Consider the following 24,216-nt stretch of genomic DNA (forward strand, 5'->3'; position numbering starts at 1 on the left):
ATGGTTTTACTTATTTGTGTGCTAACATGAAAGTTTAGACAGTCTTTCCAAATTTTGATTTGTTTAGAACTTTAAAGCAGAGAAAAAGGCAAAGTTGCTGGAAGGCTTGCTGATTTAACATTGACAAAATATTTGAGAGTTGTCCAAAATTATAGACTTTAGTGAAATGAAAAAGGACTTCATTGGAAAAAATATACGTATATAGAAACAGAAATATATACAATAGAAAAAGCCATGGGTAGAGACTCTCAGGAGGCCTGGAAGGTAGTTTAGGCTCTATTCATCTATAGCTGTGGAACGCATGCAACTTCTCTATGCCTCTCTCTCTTCTTGTCTCTAAAATGATGCTAAGAGACCATCAGTTCTAGTTATTCTCTCGCCGGACACCACTATTCCCCCTTCTGTTTTGGGGAACTGAAATACTGACTGTGGCATTTATTTCTGTTCTGATTCATTGTTGTTGTTGTTGTTTTTTCTCCCAAATCTGATGTTGGACTGTAATAGTTTCCTTTTTAGATATAGAAGTCTCCTTTGCAATGAAATGCAGTCTCTGCTCTTGCTCAGCATCTCCCTTTTTCTGGGACAGGGAAAGAGAAAATCTTGACAACCCATGGGCTCCCAGGGCTTTGAAAAAGTCTCAAATCATTTCTTTCTTGTCATTTCTTCAGGCCTCACTTCTGGCCATACTTTGAAAGCACATTGGTCACTATTCTGGTAAATATGTTAAAATGATCAATAACATGATATTTTTGGAAAATCACCAAATTATCAAAGGTGTATGGAATGTTAAAGTTGCATGCCAAGATTTTTACTCAAACATACTATTTAAAATCCTGTGCGAACGTCTTGATATAAATAATCTGTTATTGTTATAAAAACAAAGTTGCATTTTTTCAAATACCTTCATGCTCCTTTCAACTTATCAAAAGGAGAGAGATGGCCTTAGAAAACAATCATTTTAAAACAATATTTCTTTTAAAATTGTTTTGCCATATCTAGTAGTTGTCCAATGTCATCTTTTATTTTACATTAAAGAAAAAATTTTTGCTTTATTAAAAAAACATTTTCACTAGATGGCCTCAGTTTTTGTTTTAAATATTCTTTCAAGCACAGTCAGATGGCAAAATAAGCTGGCACATTGCCTGGTATTTATTTGAATCGCTCTCCAATGTCAAACCTTAAGAGAAAATAGCCCAGAATTCTGCAGATAAGTTTCTTTTCTGAGATTCTGAGAAGTGATCTGTGAATAGTACTGTGACCCAGTGACTGCAGACTGAAATTCGAAAGATTAATTTCAGCACTTGCAAAAAGTCAGGAGCATTTGCTTTTACAATTTCATCTTAGCATTAAGTTCTCCATAGGAACATTAGTCATGACCGAGCCTTGAAATCTCCACAGAGCCTTCAGAGAAAGGCTAACCAGCTAGAAACATGAACTTGGAACTACTCTCCTGCAGATCACCTATTTATGCTTTAATCTTCACTTTCTAGTACTAGCAGGTATTTACTTATTACAATCAGCAATATCTATACAAGTGTCGATGGCATCTACTTGTTTGTATTAAAACTCCCCGTTATCACTTACTGCTGTGAACCTCCCTGAAGCTCTCCTTTACTTCTCCTTCTGCCTCTGTCTGTCACAGCCCTTTCATCGGGTATCAACACCTCCAAGTTGCCTTGCTCTAATCCATCCTATAACCCGCTGCAAGACTTACCTTCCCAAAGTCCCTTGCATCCATGCTCAAAACCTTTAAGAGCTGTCAAAAGCTCCTATGATAATGTCCAGTCCTCTTAGCCTGATGTTCAGTGTCCTCCATGATCCAATACCAGTTTTGACGCTTCTAACTCTCTCCCACCCTCATGCCCCACCCCGTTGTCCTTTGTCCTTGCCTGTCTTCCAGGAGTGAACTTTCTCCATCCAACTCTTAGCCATTTTTTAAGGTCCACTTTCAAATTCCGTCACCTTCCTTGACCATTCTAGTTTCCAGTGATTTCCCCCACCTGTAAAAAAAACAAAAAACAAAAAACAAAACAACTTATTTGGGTTGTCCATCACACACTCATACTGAAAATTGATATGTGCAAGCAGGGGTTAATCGTTAGCACTAATTACATGGGATCATAGAGATGGAATGAACTTTAGATATCACCCAACTTGATATCACCCAGCATTTCTTGAAACTCGGGAACTTCTCCTTGAGCACATCTCCCTCTGAGTGAACACCAACTGACAGGGTGCTGAGCCTCAAAATGTGGCCGTTTCACCTTTGACTTGCTTTTATAATTAGAGGCAACTGCTTTGTAAGGAAGTAAAACCACACGTATCCCATCCTAACCAGGTGAGAATCTAAAGCCTCCGGGGGTGGGGAGGAAGGGGAGAAAAATCCTCTTACTCTCCATCTGAATGAGATTTCTGAGTCCCGCTGAAATCCCAAATGCCTATCTTCTAATGTAACTACTCTGAGCAAGGTCTGCAGATTTGCAGTGTCAGCATCACCCCCACAGCTTGTTAGAAATGTAAATTAATGGTCCCCAGATCTACTGAACTGGAAACTCTGAGGGTGGGGCCCAAGAATCTGAGTTTCAACCATTTCAAAAAGGAATACATCTCCCATATGAAATGGGGAACAGCTGGCACTCTCTGTAGCTTTGCATACTTAAAATTGGTTAGTGTCACCATGCCACGTTTTCTTTAATTAAATCTCTTATAACTCTACCCCAATTATTTTATTTTGCCAGCCATCTGGTAACCCACACATTCCACATTTGACAAGTAGGTGAGGACACTGGTATAGAAGAGACCAACAACTCCCCAGATCTTATCACAAAGGGAAAAACAGCTCCAGGTGACCGCATGAAAACCCCCCTTTTAAAATGGCCACATGTGGCTTAATTTCCTTAAAAGCTTAGCCAGAAAAGGGCTTTTTGTGTTTGACCCCAGCAGGGCTGGGCGATAGTTTTGTACCGCGTCGGGTCGGGGGCGGGGGATGGCCAAAGTGAGCGAAGGATGACTCGCAGTTGTGTTTTGAATGGTTGCTTTGGTAGTGTTTATGCCACCCCTTCAGTAAACATGCATACACACGCACACTCTCAGTTTCTTGTCATGAAAGGGGAATCCTCTATTTTGTAGACAAGGAAGCACAGAAGCAACTTTCGAAGGGGGGGTAAAAAAAGAAGAAAAAAGATAAACTCTCAATCTTCCCAGAGGGAAAGGAACCGCGCCGTTTGTCCTTCTGTAACTGAGCAACACCCTGGGCGACTGGGGCAGTCTGTGTCTGCTGAGGTTTTTCGTGCTCTTGTCCGCGTAGGTTCACTTCCACCCTCTAAACGCTCCAGAAGTGAAACATCAGGCGGGGCGGCCGCAGCCCCAGCTGCAGGGGATCCTGGCCTCGCGACCTGCTCAGCTTCTTCCTTCCACCCCGGGGCCGGGCAGGGGCGGGTCCACACAGTCCGCGCGGTGCGCCCCGCTCGCGGTAGGGGTCGCTGTGCCACGGCGCGCTCTAAGCGCGGTGGATAACGGGGACTGGCTGGAGGAGAAAGGAAACCTGCGGAGGGAGGCGGCGGCGGCCAGAAGGGAGCGAAGGCGGAGAGTTCACTTTGACTCGGGTGTCAGCGCGCGGCGGCTGCAGCGGGAGCTGGCGAGAGAGCATCGAGGGAGCCGGTCGCCCATCGCCGGGAGGCTAGGGGAGGGCAGCGAGAGGCCGGATACGCGCGCGCCAGCGGGGCGCGGAGCCGGCGAGCCTGGCCAGCGAGGGAAGTCGCGGGGGGCGCGCCCCGGGCGGGCCCCCGGAGCCGCGCAGGATGCCCCACGAGGAGCTGCCTTCCCTGCAGAGACCCCGCTATGGCTGTAAGTGCGCGGGCCGCCCGGGGCTCCCGCCGCTCTTGGGGAACCGCCTCCCCAAGGAACGCATTGGAGAAGGCGAGGGAGCGGGTGCGCGCCGCAGAGGGGACGGAAGGGCAGCGGCTGTGAGGCTGCAAAGTTGGGAGCTGGAGTTGCAAAGAGTAGTGAGCGGCGTCTTGCCGCTGTCTTTACAAATTCCTAATCCCCAGCTGGCAACCCCAACTCTCTATCCCGCAGACGTCACTGGGGCGCGCGGATCACGCTGGGTCTGTGCGCTGGGACAGACCAGGTTGGGGGTTTAGGGGTATCAGGTGAGGAGCCCGCGGAGCTCCAGGCCGCTGCTAGCTTGGGCCAGGGGGTGGCGTAAGGGTCCGGATTCTTCCAACTCTGAAAGAGAGGAAAGTTTGTTTGCTGTGGCTACAGGTGGGCGTCGCAAATTATTTGCCCGCGCACTCTGTTAGTGACAGAGTCGGTTTTCCTGGAAGGGCAGGCATCTCCTCTTGCCCCGTTCTCTTGGACTTCACTTGAGCCGAAAGAACCAGTTCGGCCCCCACAGATGTGAATCCTTTCCTGCTGCTGCCCAGAATGACACCTCCGACCCCAGCCTCTCTCCTCCCCGCTCCCCTCAGACCCTGCCAGGACTGTGCGGCGCACGCGGGAGGACTGCTGCGGGGAGAGGAGCCCACGTGACTGGAACGAGATGGTGTCGATTACCCAGCCCGCCGCTGCCCTCGGAAAGAGGTTGCTTTAAAGGCGGTTCGGGAGTGGACAGAGCCAGATTAGCACCAACCACGTGGCTTCATGTGCAGAGTTCAGAGTCTTTACTAAACATGTGCCAGGAAGTATTTCCTTTAAAGCAAACAAAATGTTGGCTCTCTGGCTCTTTAGGGTTGGCCCTGTTAGTGAGCCATGGCCAAGGATCACAGGTTAACCTTTTGCCCAGGCTGGCCTTGGTGGCAAAGGTACCAGGTTTGGGTTAAGGTGGTGGTGATACCTGCTACAGGGTTGTTTTTCGTGGTCTGGCTGATTGGGAGGGCCACAGACTTGCCTAACAAAAAGGGGAGAGTAGTCCACTTGTGTAAGTTCACCGTCCCCTTCGTCCTCACCAGTCTTGGAATAAAGCGTCAGAGATGGGAAGTTAGATTTCCAGTGTGACCCTGTTTGTATCAGGTGGTGAGGAGGAGGCCTGAGGAGTCAGCTGCAGCCTCTATATTGTAGGGAAATGCGTTCAACAGTTAACACCAGAACCCAGCTCTTTGTAGCCTTAGTTTGCACTTTGGTAAACCACACAGACAGCAGAGCTTCTTGGGTGCAAGGAGGCATGTTGTGCTCATCCATTGTGTGTGATGTCAACCTCAGATTGGTGAAAGTCCTTTATATAGATGACAGGTTACCAGAACATATAGTATTGTCATCGTGACAAATTATGAGATTACCATAAAATCTGTACACAAAAAAGTGGTTTTTGATATCACATTTTAAACCATGATCTGTTCTGTGTGTTGTCTCCTCATTCTTGCAAATTGCAATGAATTAATGCTGCATTTCTGTCCACTTCTACATGTGCATCTGTGATGTCGATTCATTTTCTTTGACTAAACCTGTGGCTTTGGCACACTCAGAAGCAGCAATCCAGGAGGTTCAGATCTCACAAGCATGAAGAGCATGGCCACTTACTTTGGAAATCATCCGACTTTTCTCATGAGTCTGGTGTAATATGCCACCTTGTTGGAATCAGCCCCATTTACCTACTAGCATTCTTTGGTCACTTAATATAGTAAAAAAATGGAAAATATTTGCCAGTTTCCAGACTATATGACCACCTTGAAATATTAAGGCTTTAATACAATAGTCTGTTACATCCTCAAAGTGAACATTTCTATAATTTTGATATCGGGTTCATGAATGGTGTATGTTCATAGTTTTTAAATGATATCTAGTGGAATATACCTTAGTGTTCTTTTTTATACTTTAGTGTTAATAAGTACTACCTAACAATTACTAATTGTGCAAAAGTAGATGGTATGATGTATTAGAATATATAATTTCTGATTGTTGTTGGCCTTCTGAACCTCTGTCAACACAAAACTAAAAAGAGTGCTGTGAACCCTTCACAGGAAGACTAGAGAAGGATAATGCAGGATTGTCCTTGTTGTGTTGCATGACAGGGCTGTGCTTTTTCTTGTTTGGGGGTTTAGTAAGTACAGGTTCAATAAAAACCTCAAAACATACCTAACAGGCTTTATCCCCAACATTTAAAAATAAGCAGAGTCCCAATACACTCCCTAAATGTTGTCATGTACAGTTCTGAGTGCTGTACATTCTGAGTAAAAGATACTTGAGACTGGACTCTAAAACCAACTTTTTGGTGGTTTGAATTAAGTTGTTACACTTGTTTTAGCTCTGATCTTCTATTCTGCCATCTCTCCTCCCCTTGAACTGTCACTTAATTCAATAATTCTTGTACAGAGTAAATGAACTCAGTTTAGGGCTGTTAAGGTATCTGTCCTCTCCACCAGGCTGAAAGTGTGTAAAATACCACTGAGTAAGTTGAACTTGAGGGATTTCTCAATGAGTTCTCCATGAATGCACCCCCTCTCAGATTTCTGACATGAGAGATTGCTGACGTCTTCCTAATTTGTGCATTGGAGCACTGGATTAAAATTAAATAAACCACTTTCTATTTAATCTCTGCTACTTTCATGTTGACCACATCCTCCTGCAACCTGTGAAGTTATTTTGCATGATATTATTACAGAACAAAATTAAAATATCATCTCATGGCTGCAGTTCTGCAGGGAAGAAATGGAAAGAGGAAAAAGTGGAAGCTGCTATACTAATTTAGACATTACCAGAATAGTATATAATTTTATAACCAGAATCTTTCTCCATTCAAAACCAACTTTAACACTTATGCTTAGGTATATATGATTCACAAATAACTTTTGTGCTGTTATAATGAACTGTGATACATTTTTCAAAGTAATTTTGAAAACTTGTTGCCACCATGTCTGTCAACAGTTTTGTTCTAGTTGCTTGAGAGTTAAAAAGACCAGTAAGAGCAAAAGAGGGGCTTTAACTAGACTTATCACTGATAATTCAGTCAACATTTAAGTGCCTACTGTAGGTCTGTAATCAACGTGCATGTAGCAAGCACTGTGGTTTTCGACTCCCAGGGAAACTTCTTCCCCTCATGGGAAACATTGTAAAACTAAGTGATCAGTGTTTCATTGTTGGTTTCTTTTAAAAAGTATATTAACCCTCTGTGTGTGTGTGTGTGTGTGTGTGTTGCAGAGGTAGCTTCTGGCTGATGCTATAAGCTTATGAGTAGTGCTCTTGTTGCTCTTGTCTGTATATGTTGCCCACTGGAATATTGGAGTGGGCAACATAACTAAATCTCTTATCCTTTTCCCTGTATCAACCCTAGAAGAAATTTAAGTTCTGAACCAGTTAAACTCGGTGTATGGAACAGGATTGAATACATCTGTGTTTAACTCTGCTTGGCTCTATCATTCTAGCAACGCTTTCATTTGAACCACAGAAGGTTTGAGATATGTGCAATGTTGCCATGTGATGCTGTCTTTAGTAGACAAAAAGTTAAGTCACTGCTTCATGTGCTAATGTTTCAGTTGAGCATTTCACAAGGATCTTTAAGGTCAACAGCTAAAGTGTTATTTTAGTATGCTTTTAACTGTAATTACACATGCCTTTAGCCAAAATGACTTGTTTGGGAGAGTGTAAGTTTGTAATACAGAGTTTGTTTTAGAATTTAGTATTATTTAGGATGTTAGCTAACCCCTTTGCTATTGATCCTCACCTTCCCATTCCACAAACTTTTTAACAGCTCATTTTATTGGCAAACAGATATAATGCACCAAGTCTTTGTGGTAACCAAAAGAGAAACAAAGGCCACTCAACTTTTGGTTTGATAGGTAAGTCCTACAGGGTAGGTAGGCAGTTTAGCATAAGATGTGGAATTAAGGTTCATGAACTTATTAAGAGCTGGGTGCTTTTCTGCTCATTCTTAATTTTGAGAGGGCCAGTGGCATCTCCATTTCACAAAGAAGCTGAAATCCATGAGATTGTCTCACATAGCTAGCTAGTGACAGAAGACCTTGAAAGCCAGTGCTGTCGGTACCTGAAGTCTTTTCTCACTGGCTTTTGCCAGTTCACCTCCCCTGAATCAGTTGTAGGGGTTCCACTCTTCTTTCTGCTTCAGATGTTTGTCACGATTTTATCAAACTGCAGAAACCATTTGGATAGTATGCTCTTAAAAGTAGATGCATTGTGTTCTATAAAGTTGATTTTACTTTTTTCCCCCCAGCCAAGAAAAAGCGTAGAAGAATACATGAACTTTTTATAGAGTACATCCAGGACTCAAAGAATTTTGTATATACATGTCCCATCTCACTGTGAGGCTCTGAGATGAAAGAAAGGCTTTTCTATAATATAGTGTCATGCTCCAATGATTCCCAATAGGATAACTTGTAAAACACACTTTACATACACTGGCCATGTAGTGGGTTGACTGACCAGTGAGCAGATACTTTTTCACCTTACTGTTCTGTTTTTCTCCATTTAAAGACAGAATGGTGTCCATGAAATGGCAAAAAGCTTTGGAGTTGAATAGGTGTGGGTTTGAATTCTGACTTGGCCATTGCCTGCCCTTGTAGCCTTGGGGGTTTCTCCAGTACTTGGAAGGGTGGTGTTTTATATTCCTGTAAAAGTGGCTGATGTGGTTCCTGACACAGTACTAAAATTGCAGTTATTTCAAGTCGTTGAGCACCTGATATGTACAATGTATTGTGGATGGAGGAAAAATGACTAAGATTGTTATAGCTTATAAGAAAATCTGGAAGATAGAAAGTAATGTTTATACTTCTGTTAGTGCACTTTCTAGATGTATGGAAGTAAAGGCATGAGAGTGCTTGACGGATTGGGATGGAGCACTGAGAAGGTGGCACGAAGGTTGTGGATTTGAACGTGATCTTGAAGGAAGATCAGAGGAAAAGCTGAAACGCATTTCAGTGTGTTCATTGTGTGGGTAGTTTGGTGGGGTTGAAGCTAATGGTGCCTGGATAGGTTCTGTGGGAGGGAGGTGTACCTGAAAGGGAATTGGTCACAGAATCCTTTATTCATGGGCAACTAAGGGTAGCCTGGCTCAACCTCTCATTGAAGTAAATTGTTTTGGTGTTTTGTTTTTTTTAAAAAAACCAAAACTTTCCCTTAGATTTTCATCAGTGAGTGGACCAGTGAAGTGGAGAATGGTGGGAAAGTCAGGTGTGGTTGGAATGCAGGGTGCTGGAAACTGCAAGAGGGTGGGCGAGGCTTGGGGACATGTGTGTTTGGTGCCCCCCCTCTCTCTCTGCTGCTCAGAGGCTCTTCATCGTGCTTCTAGATTTGGGAATTTTTTTTTGCACGGGCTGGTTTGTCAGATAGTTTCTCTCGGGATAGGCCAGAAATTACTGAATAATGATTATGCTTTTGGTGGGGATGACATTCAGTGAATACAAAGAGAAGTAGACTGTGGACCCTCGCTGGAGCCTAACAGACTCTAGCCTGAGAGGCAGACAACTAACTTAAAACTATCCCGGAAGGTAAATTCTCTGAGAACAGGTAAGAAAAAAAAAGGTGTCGATAGAGCAGGGCAAAGACTTAACAACTAATATATCAAGGAGGTAGTGTTTCTCTTCCCTCTTTTTTCCTCATTCTCTCCATTACTTGTGGCAATTTTTGCTTCTCAGATTTCACTGGAGATTTAGTGCCCTCAAATGACCAACATCCTAGTTTTGTTAAAAAATGGCCAATGCCACGTTTCCAGTTCATTAGCAGGCCCTCAGATTTGACTAAACTCTAGCTGCACTCTCCTTTAATGTTATAATCATGGATTATGTATGGCCCTTCTTGCCAGTGTGCTCAAAAGGAGCTAACAGCTGTTCTCCAGTCAGTGCAGTGGTTTTCAAGGGGCAGCAACAGCAACAGAGCATCATCTGAGAACTGGTGGGAAAGCTGAATTCCTCAGTTCGCCCAGTCCTTCTGAATCAGAAACTCTGGGGGCCGGGCCCAGCCACAAGTGCTCTGAGTGGTTCTGATGCGCTGTTCTGATGGGAGGGTGAAATGTCTCTTCTACTATAGGATTACCCTCCCCCAGTGCTCGCAGGTTTTGTGTAAACATATGGTCATGTTACTCAATGCTTTATTTACAGTATTTGTTGTGTTTTTCATTTGAGCACACACATGAACTATGTACAAACCCAGGCGTTGATTTCTATACAGGTTTGTGTTTGTTTTATAGGATTTATGTTGTATGGCTTTCAGGTTGCTTTTCTCCATTCTGGGGACCAAATATGATTTGGAAGATCAAGTCCAACATCTCCACTGACTAGAGATGAAGTGAGGTCAGTGCCTCGAGGATTTCTTGGTGGAGGTGGTGCTGTTAGGAGCCACTGGGAAGGCTGAGTGAGCTGGAAACCTTTTTGTATAAAAAGGAGGCCCCCGAGCCTGGAAATTCTGAGATCTAAACCTTTCAGGGGTGCCTGGATAATAAGTGCTGAATGAGGTCCTCTTACTCCATTTTTTTTCCAGGACAACTTTAAGTGTGTTTCATTCATTTGCAATTTTTAGAATAGTTGAATATGTTAACAGAAATATTATTTGATAGGCATAAGTGCACCCAAGTCATCCTTACGATAGGGAAACTACAAATCTGTTTATTTTGCTATTAAAGACAGAAGAATATTCCTATGATATTTTTGCTTGAGATCTTCAAAGAAACCGACTTAATTATTCTCCTTTCTTTATTACTACTAAATCTCTGAAGGAAGACATTTTTATATCATTTTTTTGAAAAAGTGGATGATTACCAGATGGGAGGGGGTAGGGCGAAAAAGGCGAAGGGATTAAGAAATTCAAATTGGTAGCTACAAAATAGTCACAGGGATGTAAAGTACAGCATAGGGAATATAGTCAATAATATTGTAATAACTGTGTATAGTGCCAGGTGGGTACTAGACTAATTGGGGGTATCACTTTGTAAATTATATAAACGTCTAACCACTGTGCTATATACTTGAAACTAATACAAAATAATATGGAATGTCAAATCTAATTGAAAAATAAAAATTAAGAAAAATTAAAATAGGTTAGTTTCTGATAATTTTGTATTAGTTCTCATATTTTACTGTTAGTGAATTTTCTTAGTCATCACCATATAAAAGACTGATTTGCATGTGATAGAAGCAACATATATTTCAAATATTTAGGTAATACTTAGGTTTAGTAAATAGCTGGTAGCCTGGTACCCTGGCACCTAGAAGGCACTTAGTAAATATTTGCTATTATTACAGATTTTCATTAAAGTGTCTATACTGTACTGTTTGTCTAAATGAGTAACTTGCTTCTATTATCTGTCAAATTAAAGATAATCTCAACAGCTTTCAAGAGCCAGGCAAATATTTAATGTTGAGTTTAGATTCGCTTTCATTTTCTGTGGATTCTAACTAAGTTATTTTGATTTCTCCGTGCCTCAGTTTCCTCACCTGTAAAATGCAGGTGCAAAAGTATATGCTCAGAGGGTTACAATGATTTAATGCATAAAAACATTACTGTTCAGAATGTGCTTCCCTAGAGTCCTTGCTTGAATGTCAGTTCTTACTTTAACAGAAAGTGGATTTAAAATCCTGGTCCCATGCTGTTTTGAAAGCATATACTCATGGGAAAAATTCTTTAGTTATCTATATGGGAATGGAGTCCATCTCAATTTGGGTGAAGATAAAATTAATCCTTGTTTATATATCCTTAAATAAAAACCCTAATGTGTCTGTTGCTCACTGTTTCCAAATAAATTTGGATGGGGTTAGGTTTCTGCACCACATTTTTTGCCATCTTAGAAATGATTGTGTAGTTGTCACTGGCATACTTGAGTGAGGAATTGTCACTCTGTAGTTACAAAACATCCTTTTGTCTAATTCAGAGTTAAGCTCATCATCGCTGCTCCTGCTGGTTTGAAAGCCCAAGGGTTCATGATGGTATCAAGATAGGAAGGAGCTACTTCAAATAAGAGTTAATCCTTATGCCTAGTTCAGATTGTAGAGTTTGACTTGGCTCCCAGGGGTGGCCAACTCTGGTTAACCTGGTGCTGTGAGGCTTTAGAAGGGAGATGAAGAAGAGAAGGAAGTACACTGAGTTCATCTGACATCCCTCAGACTTTGCGGCCTCTAGAAAGTTAGTGAGGATTTAGGTTCACAGGCCCAATGAAGCTCAATTTACAGGAATAACTGGAATGTTGGAACCATTAGATATAGAGGATCTGGGCTGCTTTTTGTATGCTCACTTTTAGGTTACTCATGTATTCAGCTTCCCTCCCTTTTCTACCCGATTTTTTTTTATTCTGGCAAATTTCATGTAAATGTTACCTATCACCCTCTCTACTCTTCACTTCCTGCAAGAGGGAATATTGGGATCAGCCAGACTTGGCTGCTCCTTGGGTATGTCCTTCACTTTTGAGTTCTTTGCCTCAGCCCTGGGCTGATCAAGCAGGCTTCGCAGGGTTGGGGTAAGGGACCTGGCAAGATGTCAGTCTTATAGTCAGCCTCACTGAATGTGAGTTTTCCATTCACCCCATAAACTTTTTTCTGCCCACATCAGATCCAGAAAGGTGACTTCTCAGAGTCTTGCTTGTATTGAACTCTCAGGAAGTTTGTCTTGGTCATTGAAATAATCATTACTCAGCTAATGCAGATATGTTCTCACTTTCATTCTATATCTACTAATGAGTTTTGTTTTCTAAAAGAAAAATATGCCCATTTAAAAATACACACACACACACACCCCTCTCCTCATGAGAACCAGGGTCACATGAGTTCTTTGCTTAGGCACCGATCGTGGTGACAGTCTCAGCTTTCTTCCTTAGTTCTCCAATACTATAATATTTGCTTTTGCCAGTTTGAATTAGTCAGCAGTTTGGAGGATTGTGCTTATGTGTTCCTCTACGACATACGCTCTGGCTGTAACTTTTTGCATTCAGATAGGTGAACTCTGAGCAAGAAATGGAACTTTTAGTGGGCTTCTATGTAGGAGTTTTGAAATCTCTGAAAATATTTAATCTGTTAAGTAGGACAAACAAGATTTAGCAACCAAACAGGGAAGTTACACTTTACTTGTGTACCTGTGAATATCTCTAGAAGGTTATGCAAACATCTTTTTAGAGGTTGCCTTCGGGTGGGGAGGCTGAGGGCAAGGGTGGGAATATTATTTGAAATTGTTTTTATCATCTGTTACCTTCCAAAAAAATAAAGCAAATGTGTTTTGAAAAATTTTGTACTATATTGAATACCCTGGGAAAAACATGGATAAAATAGGATAGCAATAAAATTCATGAGGGTTGGGGCTGTATCTTTTGGTCACGACTGTATCCCCTGTGTCTGGCACATAAATCAGTCAACATGTCAGCAGTGGTTCTCTTTTCGGTAGTAAGATAATGGATGAATTAAACATTTTTTCTCTTTAAATTTTCTGCTATAAACACGTGTCTATAGCTAGGAAATTTACAGCAATTACCCTTTGCTGCTCAAGATACAAAGTTTCATTAGCTACAAATTGTGCCTTGAGAAAATTAGTGTCTGAAAAACAGGTCTATTATTATTAGAAGGAGATATAATTTTCCAGAGTGTGTGTGTGTGTGTGTGTGTGTGTGTGTACTTACATGCACACATGAATGTGTTAGATTGAGAGACAGAAAAACTGAAATGTTGAGAGGTCCACTACTCTCTGGTTGTTAAACTGTATAGAGATGATGAGAGGTCAGATTGAAAACATAAGTATCAACAAAGTGAAGTTAAGTTAGCAATGGTGATAGGAAAAAAACATCCAGGTGGGCAGTAGCTATTCAAAGTTTTTAAACTTCGTGAAGGGAGAGTGTATAGGAAGCTGATCTGTAAAAGGCAATAATGAATCAAGAAATACTGTCCACATGAAATAAAGGTTGCTGACATAAAAGTAGGAGATTATTCCCTTGACTCAAAAGGAGAGCCCTCAGGACCCTGAGAAGACATAGAGCACTCGTAATTGTTATTTCATTCAGCTGGAGGTTCTAGACACTGTGTGTATGATGGAATTTACACACCAAATGCCTTCAGGGGTCAAGTGTGATCAGAGACTTATATAAAAATGATAAGGAGCTTTGGAATGTCCTTCCTCTGGAGATGGCATTTGCTACCTTAGTCACTCAAATTGGGAGGAAAACGTTTGTGAATAGTGCAAAGACAAGACAAGATTAGTCTGTGGGCTGCTGGCCCCTTATGAGCTACCATTGTCCCCTGCATTATGTTGTAAAACTTAGGTAGCTGTGATGGAAGTGTTACCCTAGAACAATGACAGACATCACTGTGATGGCGAGGTCAGCATCTAGTGCCTGAATGCCTATACTGATGTGCCACTTTGTGACATCGGGTATGACTTCTCTGAGCTTCTGTTTACATCTGAAAAAAAAAATGAGTTTATTTTTATCTCAAAAGGGGTATGAGGTGTGGGAGATTGGTCTGAAAACTGTTCCAGTGTATGTGTGTGGTAGTGTGGTAATTTGCCACTTATTTGAATAACCCTTTGGTGTAGTCTTATTAGTGTTGAAAAAGGTTTACCACTTAATCATCTACTTCAAAGGCAGTGCCATTTAAGTTTTTGTGACATGTGCTGCTTTTGGACCCGTGTTTGAAATGGGACTTTTTTCTTCCTCCAACTTGAAAGGCAAAATTTTGACTTATGTAGCAATATGTTTGATATATCAATTTTCTAAATTCTAATATGTAATATTTGGCTAGATCCCTTCTTGTCAATCGGAGCATTTCTCTTACTAGAAAGTGTAAATATTGAAAACGTAAGTGAATAATAGGATCCTCAAAATTGAAAAGACTTTTCAAGAGTACTGTCTTTGAGACCTGTGCTGTAGGAGAGTGTTTCATAAAGGGAAACTGCTTTGTGGGACAGGGGAAATCTTTTTTTTTTTTTTTAAACAATGCAAAGAGGGTAGGAGGTAGGGATGAAGCTTGGGAAGGTATTTCTGTCTCCTAGTCTTTTGATAGAACTCATTTCTTTATAAAGTTGAAGTGTTGTGGCTTAAACAAAAGAGAGGTGGAAGGCAGGACAGCTAGAGTCATTTGGGGCTTGAGAAGATTTCCTATGGCTGCTGGGTGTCAACAGAGGGCCACCCCCTAGGTTAATTGCACATCTTTGACTATTACACATGTCATCGTAATGTCACATCTCGGTTTAGAGCTCTTCTAGTTCACAATTGTCAACCTGGCTGCCCATTAGAATCTCTGGGGGAGTTTCACAGAGAAAATACCGATTCCTTGGATTCCATCCCCTAGATGGTCTATGTATTTGTTTTCGGGTAGAGCTCTGGTATAGGTATTTATTGTTTTGTTTTCCTGTTTATTAAAAATTTTTTCAAACCCTCAATACTTCAAAGAATAATGCAGTGAACATTCATTCCTTTCACTTAGCTTCACCAACAGTTAGCATCTTGCTACGCCATTCCATGTGCAGACGTCGTGACAGCTCACCCCTAAACACTTTAGCACCCGGCTCACATGCCCACAACAAGGACATTCTCCTCCACGACCACATCCTCAGTACCATGTGTGCAAGTCCACCGTCCAACATAAAATCTACACTCAGATTTTCCCCAGCTGTACTTGATAACAAATTTTTTTTTTTTTTTTTTTGGACACAGGGTCCAGTCAAGTTTCTCACATTGCCTTAGGTTGTTATATCCCTTCGGTCTTCCCCAGGCTGGAACAGCTCTCCTACATCCCTGTCAATTCAGTGACATTGACTCCTCTGAGGAATCCAGGCCTGTTTCCTGGCATGAGTGCCTCCTGAGTGACCCTGTTTCCTCCTGGTGCCTCACATCAGGGGGCCACCATGTCCATCTTCCCACTACTGGTGATGAATAGATACTTTAAAAAATTTTCCTAGGAGATTCTAATGTACAATCAAGGTTTATAATCTATTGAATTAATTAAAACCCCTCTGTGTGTGTGTGTGTGTGTGTGTGCGTGTGTGTGCGTGTTTATTGTCAGAAAATACACAACCTAAAATTTACCATTTTAGCTATTTTAAGTGTTCACATTGTTGTGGAACCGTCACCACTATCCATCTCCAGAACTTTTTCATCTTCTCAGATTGAAATCCATAACTCATTAAACAATAATTCCCCATTCTCCGCTTCTCTCAGCCCCCGGCAACCACTATTCTTCTTTCTCTTTTCATAATTTTGACTACTATGGATACCTTTCATAAGTGGAATCAGATAGTGTTTGTCTTTTTGCGATTGAGTTTATTTCTCTTAGCATAATGTCCTCAGGGTTTACCCAAATTGTAGGATGTGTCAAAATTTCCTTCCTTTTAAAACTAAATAAAAATCCGTTGCATGTATAAGTCACATTTTGTTTATCCATTCATCTGTCAATGGACGCTTGAGTTGCTTCTACCTTTTGGCTATTGTGAATAACACCGCTGTGAACATTGGTGAACAAGTATATATTTGAGTCCTTGCTTTTGCTTCTTCTGGGTATATACCCAGAGATGGGATTGCTGGATCACATAGCAATTCTATGTTTAATTTTATGAGGAACTGCTATGCACCTCTTACTTTTCAGTTGAGCGAGTTGAAGCAGCCTCAGAAGGATGAAATCTCTTTGAGTTCGAGGAAGAACTCAGAATGCAGGTCTCTAGGCACCTCTTCAGATGACCTCCCCAGGGCCAGTGTGGATCCATTCTTCTTCATAAGGGATAAAGGTCCAGGGTGTAAAATCTAGTTGTGGCAAGATTTACTTCTTTGCAACCTCAGGTGATATGCAGTACAAGGGTATAGTATTTCATTTACGTTGTGTATAACTTTTTAAAGAGTTTAGTTTTGGGTTGGCAATTTAAGTAGTATTAGTACATAGACAAGAAGTTACCTTTGTCTCTATAAATTGTGCAATGGGAGGTAACAGATCACTTCTCTGGGGTTTATAGAATTTTTAAAATAGAATACTGTTTTAGTTTGTTAACTCAATGACTCCAAATACTAGCTGTGTGACCTCGGGCAAAGTCTTAACTTCCCTGGTTCGTGTTGTTCAAATGTAAAATGGAGATACTAATAGTGATCAGAATTAAATGAGTCCATCTATGTAATGTCCTTGCTTCCTGGTACAGAGAAAGCACTCACTCAGTGCAAGCTATTACTATTTCCCATCACTTGCAAATATATTAGATAATCACAATTATCCTAGGAAGTATTATTTGGAATCCTGGTTTTTTAAAATGACTTATTACTGTTTTCCTGACCTGGCATCTCTATATGGCTGTCTTGTAACTGTCAGCCTAAGGCCTCTAGGATGGTGATTCTTAACCAGAGTGAAAGGTGCAGGAGCATAAGAGAGCCATAGCTCTAAAACAACTGTGTACTGAAAGTAAGGAGAAACTATTGCTTTGGGTGAATGTTGGCCATTTTTATATACTTCTGGGGCCTTGGGGTCCAGGTTAAGAAAGTATGTTTGGGGAATTTGGGCTCGTGCCAGGCTAAGGTGGATCCAGGACTAGGCAGCCTGCTGTTTTGGAAGGCCGATCATTCTTCTACTCTCTGGTTGGAAATGAGCTGAGAATTATATAACAGTCTAATTCCACGTAACCAAGTTGTTATCTCTTAATGATTAGTTTGGAAGTGTGCAAAGTATAGTTTGTGGAGTTTCCAGGACTATTTCACAAGAGAAAATGTTGGCTCCGCAGAATTGCCTAGTAAGAATTGAAACTCAGACAATTCTACGTCAGTGGAAGATACTGTCTTTACCCTGGTGTCAGGCCTGTCTCTGCTTGTACCGCCCTGGAAGAGAGATCTCACAGTGCTTCATGCCTGGGAACAGGGGACAGAACCACAAGAGTGAGCATTGTGTACACAGTTCTAAGAGGGCACTCCGCCTTTTTCTGTCAAACTCGAATGATGCTGATAACAGCAAATATATAAAGTGTTTATACGTGCCAGGCACTGTTCTAAGCACTTTACATGAATCACCTGATTTAACCATCATAACAACCTTCTGAGGCTGGTAATGTTATCCCCATCTTATAGGTGAGAACACTGAGGTACAGGGAGGTTAAGTAACTTGCCCAAGGTCCCACAGTTAGTAAGTGGCAGAGTCAAGATTTGAACCCAGGCAGTGTGACTCCAGACTTTGTGCCTACCATACCTGTTGGATACAAATTAAAAAGTCAGTGTTTGGTACTTTGTCTTCTGGGTAAAGCATTTAGCCATTGCATTAGTTTCCTATGTGTAGCAAAGTAACACAAACTACATGGCTTTAATATAATGGAAATTTATTCTCTCATAGTTCTGGAGGCTAGAAGTCCAAAATCAGAGTGTTGGCTGGGCTGTGCTCCCTCTGGAGGCTCTGCTAGAGGACCCTTCTTTGCCTCTTCCTAACTTCTGGTTGTTGCTGAAAGTCCTTAAAGTTCCTTGGCTTTTAAATGTATCACTCCAGTCTTTTCCCCCGTGGTTACATGGTGTTCTCCTTAGATGTATGTTTTTTCTTCTTAGAAAGTGCTATCCATTGGGTTAGTGTCCACCCTAATCCCGTGTGACCTGATTTTAATTAATTGTATCTGCGAAGACCTAATTTCCATATAAGTTTACATTCTGAGATTCTGGGCACATATGAATTTTGAGAGGAGGGTACTATTCAACTCAGTATAGCCATTACATTTAGGAAAAAGAAGAATTTTATACATCTTAAGCTTTTTATCCCAATGACTGGCTGATCATGATATATATAGCCAGGGAGAGGCAGTGAGTTAGAGGGGTTGACTGGTGCCTGCTGTTAAGTCAAGTGCTTGGTCATTACCAATGTGATCACAAAAACAGATGAAATAAGGAAGAGTGGGGAAGAATCCAGAAGCAGCAGTTATTCATGAAAGGATTTGGAAGCATCAGAAGGCAGATGATACCTGGTGGGCACTAGCCTATTGAGAGACAGAAAGAGAAAGAACAGTAATAGCATCGCTGCTCAGGAGCAAGGCCCTCATAATGATAAGATAAACCCTCTCAATGACTTCAAGTCTGTCCAGCACATTCTGAATAAGAGAACTGGGTAGTGTGTGGTCCTTTTTAGAGCAGTTTCTCTCAAATTTACTTTGTGGTGCCCGTAGGTTTAGCCAACAGTTAAGCAGAAAACAGACTCATTTAAAAGTCATTTGATCAGGCTGGATGACTGAGACATACATTGTTTACAGCATAATCTCTATGGCAACAGGGCTTTCTGATATAAATCTTAAATCTTTAACTCGTTTATGAATATCCTCTTTTTTTTTCTTTTGGTTGATAGAAAGCACAGAACCGAATTGGGGGCTTAGTTAATGTACCAAGGCCTGATGCATTGTTTTTGGCGTGTTTATAGCCCTTCTGCCTTCACCATTCTTACCTACTTTTTTCCTTTACCCAACTTCCTTATCTCTTTATGTTTTTACATTTTTCTCTAACATATCTATCTTTGTTAACCTACTCAAATACGTTTAGGAAGGTAGTGAGATATAAGTAAAATGCTCATTTGACAAAAGGGCACTTTGGGCTGATCTCTGCATCATGAAGACAAACTGGGATAGCAAGCATAAAGCACTTAGCACAGTGCCTGGCAGTGCAGTGAGTGCTCAGGGGGTGGGAAAAGAAGCATTCTGAAAGAGCCAGTGTGAGTGAGGACCTGAGCTGAGAAGGCATGCATGCGGGATTGATTAGAGGAAAGGAGAGCAGAGTGCGTGGAGGATCTTGACTGCCATGAAGGCAGGATTCTGAGACGCCAAAGAGGCACCGACAGTTGAGTCTTTTCTGCTCCTTCCTCCTCGGCTTCCCTTCTCATCTGCAGTGATTCCAAGCCTGGGCCCGCCTTGCTGTTTCTTCCCCTGTATTTATTTGCTTGTTCCATCTGGAACATGTGCTAACTCAGCGAAGGCAGAGCCTGCCCTCTTCACAGATTGCTGCAGAATAGAAGCGGGGTTTGAAACTCATAACACTGGTGACCAAGACTATTTTGGGAGATGGATTCTTCATTGAAATTTTATTGCTATCGTTTCCTTTTTCTTCCCCATCCTCTTTATTTACTACCTTACGTTACACATAAACTTTTGAAGTCCGAATAGCAGACAGCTGTTAATGTTGCCTTTGGGGAACCACAGAAACAACTTAAAGTGGATTGGTTTCTAATGATGTAGAAAATGCTTATATAATAAAGTGAAAAGGCAGGATACGTTGTGGAGAAGTTAGAACTTAATTCCTATGGGAGAAAAGACTGGAAAGAAATGTATCAAATTGTTAACAGTTGTTTTAGAGAGAACCATGTTTCCTGTTCTATAGTTATATTTTTTTTTTCTAAAGAGACCTGTAATCATATTTAAATGGGAGAGGGGACCCACTCACACAAATTTTCAGTTTTTTCCTGCCGATTTTGAGATATCAAGTCCTTCCCCATCTGGACTTGATTGACTTGAGCTAATCAGTGTCAGGTAGAAATTGTTGGTGTGATAAAATGAATTGTCAGTGAATCACCTTGCTGGCCCTGCCTTTCTGCTGCCTTTTCCTTCAGCCTGTGAACTCCATAAAGCCAGTTAGGCCTCATAGGTCAGTGTGTGTGTGTCACATGGAAATAGGAGTTTTTCATGTGTGCTGGTGTTAGAAGTTGGAAGATGGACTGAATTCGAATTGGAAATTGTTGTGTAACTAACTTCATGGGTCAGGTTGAGAGCAAGTTTTCCCATGGTCTGTGCCAATAACCTCTCTCTTGACACCCTTAAGTCACAAGATTAGAGTGCATGTGCTCAATTCTGTGTTTCCCTTCATCATCCTCCAGTCATTTTCAGCGAGCAGGATTTCGGTCAGTTGGCACATCACCAGCAAGAGCCAAATTAGACATAATTGCACATGGCCTTAACTTTCAGGTCTGTGGCTTACTGTGTTCAGCAGAAGCCCGCCAGGCCTGGAGCTTTGTTCTTCTTGGAAATAGCATGCCCCAGAAGAAAGGCTACAGTATAATTCATTGTCTAAACCTAGATATCTTGTGGGAAGGGGGGTTCTATTCATTATGTGAAGGCATGGTGGGTGTTGGGCCATTTCTGGGTAAACCCTTATCTGTTAGCATGGATCTTTCTCTGTTTTCTGAAATGTGCTTCACTTTCCTAGACCATCTTTACAGCAACTTTTGGAGGAGAGGGGAAGCCAAAACTGTTGGAGAGGATGCCTGGGCATTTGAGAAAAGGGGAAGCAGGGTGCCTTTTCAGGAAAGTTGAGCTATAAATAGAGCACTGCCATTCAATAGTTGCTTGAGCACTTCAAACACTGGGGCTTGCGCCATTGTTTCTTTCTCTGCATTCCTTGTGAGTCCAGTCTCCCTGTCCTCTGTGTTATAAAGGAACCGGTCTTTGTGCTGAGTAGGCCAGGATGCAGCCCCTTTAATATGCCTCCAAGGGAGCTGGCCTAGGGGATCACTAAGGCCTCTTCCATGATTTTATAATAGGTAACCTAAGGCCTGTGCTGCATGGGTAATGAAGGGACAAGGAGGGGGCCTTCCTGCTGAAAGGACCCTGGCTCCTCTGTCCCTGGCTGTCACACACTCAACAGCAGGCTCTTTTCTGAGCCAATGGTGGGAAACCATTGAGTGCAGGGCGTGCAGGCATTTTACTGGATGGCAGGTTTCTTGGTGGGGTGAGCAGTAGGTGACGACACCGTAGCTAAGTCTGTAGGTCAGGGTTTCTCAGTCTCGGCATAAGTCACATTTTAGCCTGGACAGTTCTTGGTTGTGGGGTGCTGTGCATTGTAGGATGTTTAGTAGCATTCCTGAGCTACTAGATGCCAGTAGTATCCTCTCTCAGTTATGAGAACCCGGAACGTCTGCAGACATTGCCAGATGTCTCTGGTTGAGAGTCACTGCTATAGGTAAAGAAACAGAATTGTTTTCTGGATATCTCTTTTTGTATTGCTGCATTTTGTTCTGGCTAAGCTCCCACCTTAAGCTTTTATAATACCATTTACTGGACCAATTAGTGTCTGTGATGGTGGGTGGTGATTTAAAATGAAATAGCCTCACTTTCATGCTCTCAGATTTGGCTCTGAAATAAAGTGATCTGAGCTGTGCCCCCTTCACTTTCAAGAGTGCTGAATAATGAGGTCTTTCTGCTGAGAATGCGATTATGCTGTTTCCCACCACTTAAAACTGTTTTCTCAAAATTTCTACCATGACTAGTGTAATGGGGTTGATACTGACAAAAAAATGTTACATTTTAAATGAGGGTTCTTTAATACAGCGCTTCTGACACTTTCACATGCCTGTACATCATCTGAGGATCTGGTTCTGAATCTGCAGATTCAGGCACTCTGGGCTGGGCCTGAGACTGCAAACCTGACAAGCTCCCAGGTGATGCCGGTGCTGCTGGTCTGTAGATCGCACTTCGAGTAGCCAGGCTCTCATAAGGACCACTTCTTGACAGTTAAAGGAAAATTGGCAAATATGTTCGGGTGGATGATGGAACACTCTGAGTGGGGGCAGCATAAGGCCTTTGGCAATCTGTTGTGTGGAGGGCTGCCCACAGACCTTTGTGTGGGTGGGATGTCAGGCCTGAGCCTGTACGTAGCCTCGCAGGCTGTCAGGCAGCAAAAGGACCAATGCTTGCAGCTCCTTACCTGTCACTGTGAGGAACAGTTTAACAGGACAGCCAGAGACAGATGGCTGCACTCCCTGAATGGGCATCGAAGGGGCGAGCCAGCTCCAGAAAGGCAGCAGATTGGACCATTTTAAGCTCTGAACTGTTTGCTGGCTCCCTGGGTTATATCTGAGCAGAGAGAATTATACCGGAGAACCAGCCTCTCAGGGCTTTGGTATAACTTTTTAGTTGCTCAGCTTTGCAGGGATGAGAGGCAGCCAGGCACACTCTCTTCTAGCATGGGATGCTCTCCCGGGGTATTGAGTAACATGAAAAGCAGTTGCTGCTGCACCGGTTACCCTGAAGCCTTTGTGTCTGCAGGTCTGCTGGTACTAGGGAAGAAAGTGGGAGTGGGAGGTGGTATTGGATGGAGTGGGAGGTCATATTGGGAGCTGTGGGAAGGAAGACATCCCAAATTAGTGATGCGAATGAAAGTATGGAGTCCAAGTCACCCACTCTTATGTGCCAGGAGTCAGGTTTGGATATTAATCTCCAAGGTAGCCGTGTCTTTACATTGCTTATTAAACAAACAAGAAAAATTTTAAATAATAATTAATCTTATTATCCAAATATAACCATTATGAGCTTTTAGGCATATTTCTTTCTGGTTTTTATTCCTTTCTGTATCTTTCCTTTTATTTTTTGTCTGTCTGTGTTAAAATTAGTTAATATTTCCATCACCCCGATGAAGATGTTATATTTGCACTATTCATAATTTTTCAAAATTAGAAGGGTGCCAGTCTATGAAAGTCTCTGTGGGACAGTTGAAATAAATGAGTTCTTACACTCTCCATCTAGAAGTCCAAAGATCCTGACTAAATCTTAAATCCCAAGTTCACTGGAGATTTGCATTTGAATCTTTGTTCCAGATGAATGATAAGAAACACACACACACACATACACACACAACTATTTCATAGGGTTTTAGCACATTTTTTAGTTCTTTCACACATCCCTCTAGGAAGAGAAAGTAGATATCTGTAGTTTATAGGTGAGGACAAGAGAGTTTACAATGGTTTAAAGACGAGTTGGATATCCTAGTCCAGACCTCAGAGTCTTTGGACTTGTCTTTATAACAAGAGGTGATAGAAGTAGTAAGGTTTGGGATGAGAGAACGTGTCACCTGCCTGAGCTGGGCATGCTGACCTATGTTTACTGACTAACATAATGCTTTGTTACAAATCACCCAAAAACTTTGTGAATAAAACCACCACCAGCTTATTATGCTTACAGATTCTCTGGGCTAGAAATTCAGGCAGGGCACAGTGGAAATGGCTTGTTTCTGCTCCAATTATTGGACCAATTAATGAGCTGGAAAGACTTAAACTCCTGGGAAGCTGGAATCATCTGGAAACTTCTTCATTCTTATGCCCTGTACCTGTGCTGGCATGACTTGATGGCTGGACTCAGCTGGGGCCTCAGGTGGACTCTCCATGTGGTCCTCCTAGCATGGTGACTGGCTTTCTAGAGACCAACAGGAAACCGCATGGACTTTTCTAACCTCGCTTCGAAGTCAGATACCATCCCTTCTGTCACTCTCTACTGGTCGAAGCCATTGCATGTTTGCCCAGAATCATGTGAATGGGACATAGACCCCACTTCTTAATAGAATGAGTCAAAACATTTGTAACCACTTAAGAAAAAAGAAATCAA

At 42.0% G+C, this 24,216-nt stretch overlaps 1 protein-coding gene across 1 annotated transcript in view; it reads left to right on the top strand.

The window, feature by feature from the left end:
* The first annotated feature begins 3,505 nt into the window (after nucleotides 1–3,505).
* Nucleotides 3,506–24,216, top strand: part of IQGAP2 (IQ motif containing GTPase activating protein 2) — a 251,621-nt gene continuing 230,910 nt past the window's right edge. The window contains exon 1 of the mRNA XM_039857724.1: nucleotides 3,506–3,846. Within this exon, the coding sequence (XP_039713658.1) occupies nucleotides 3,801–3,846 (46 nt within the window). The 5' untranslated portion in view covers nucleotides 3,506–3,800. The remainder of the gene's footprint in view (nucleotides 3,847–24,216) is intronic.

This window comes from Pteropus medius, unplaced genomic scaffold (genome assembly GCF_902729225.1).
Source record: "Pteropus medius unplaced genomic scaffold, Ma_sr-lr_union100, whole genome shotgun sequence".
NCBI lineage: Eukaryota > Metazoa > Chordata > Mammalia > Chiroptera > Pteropodidae > Pteropus > Pteropus medius.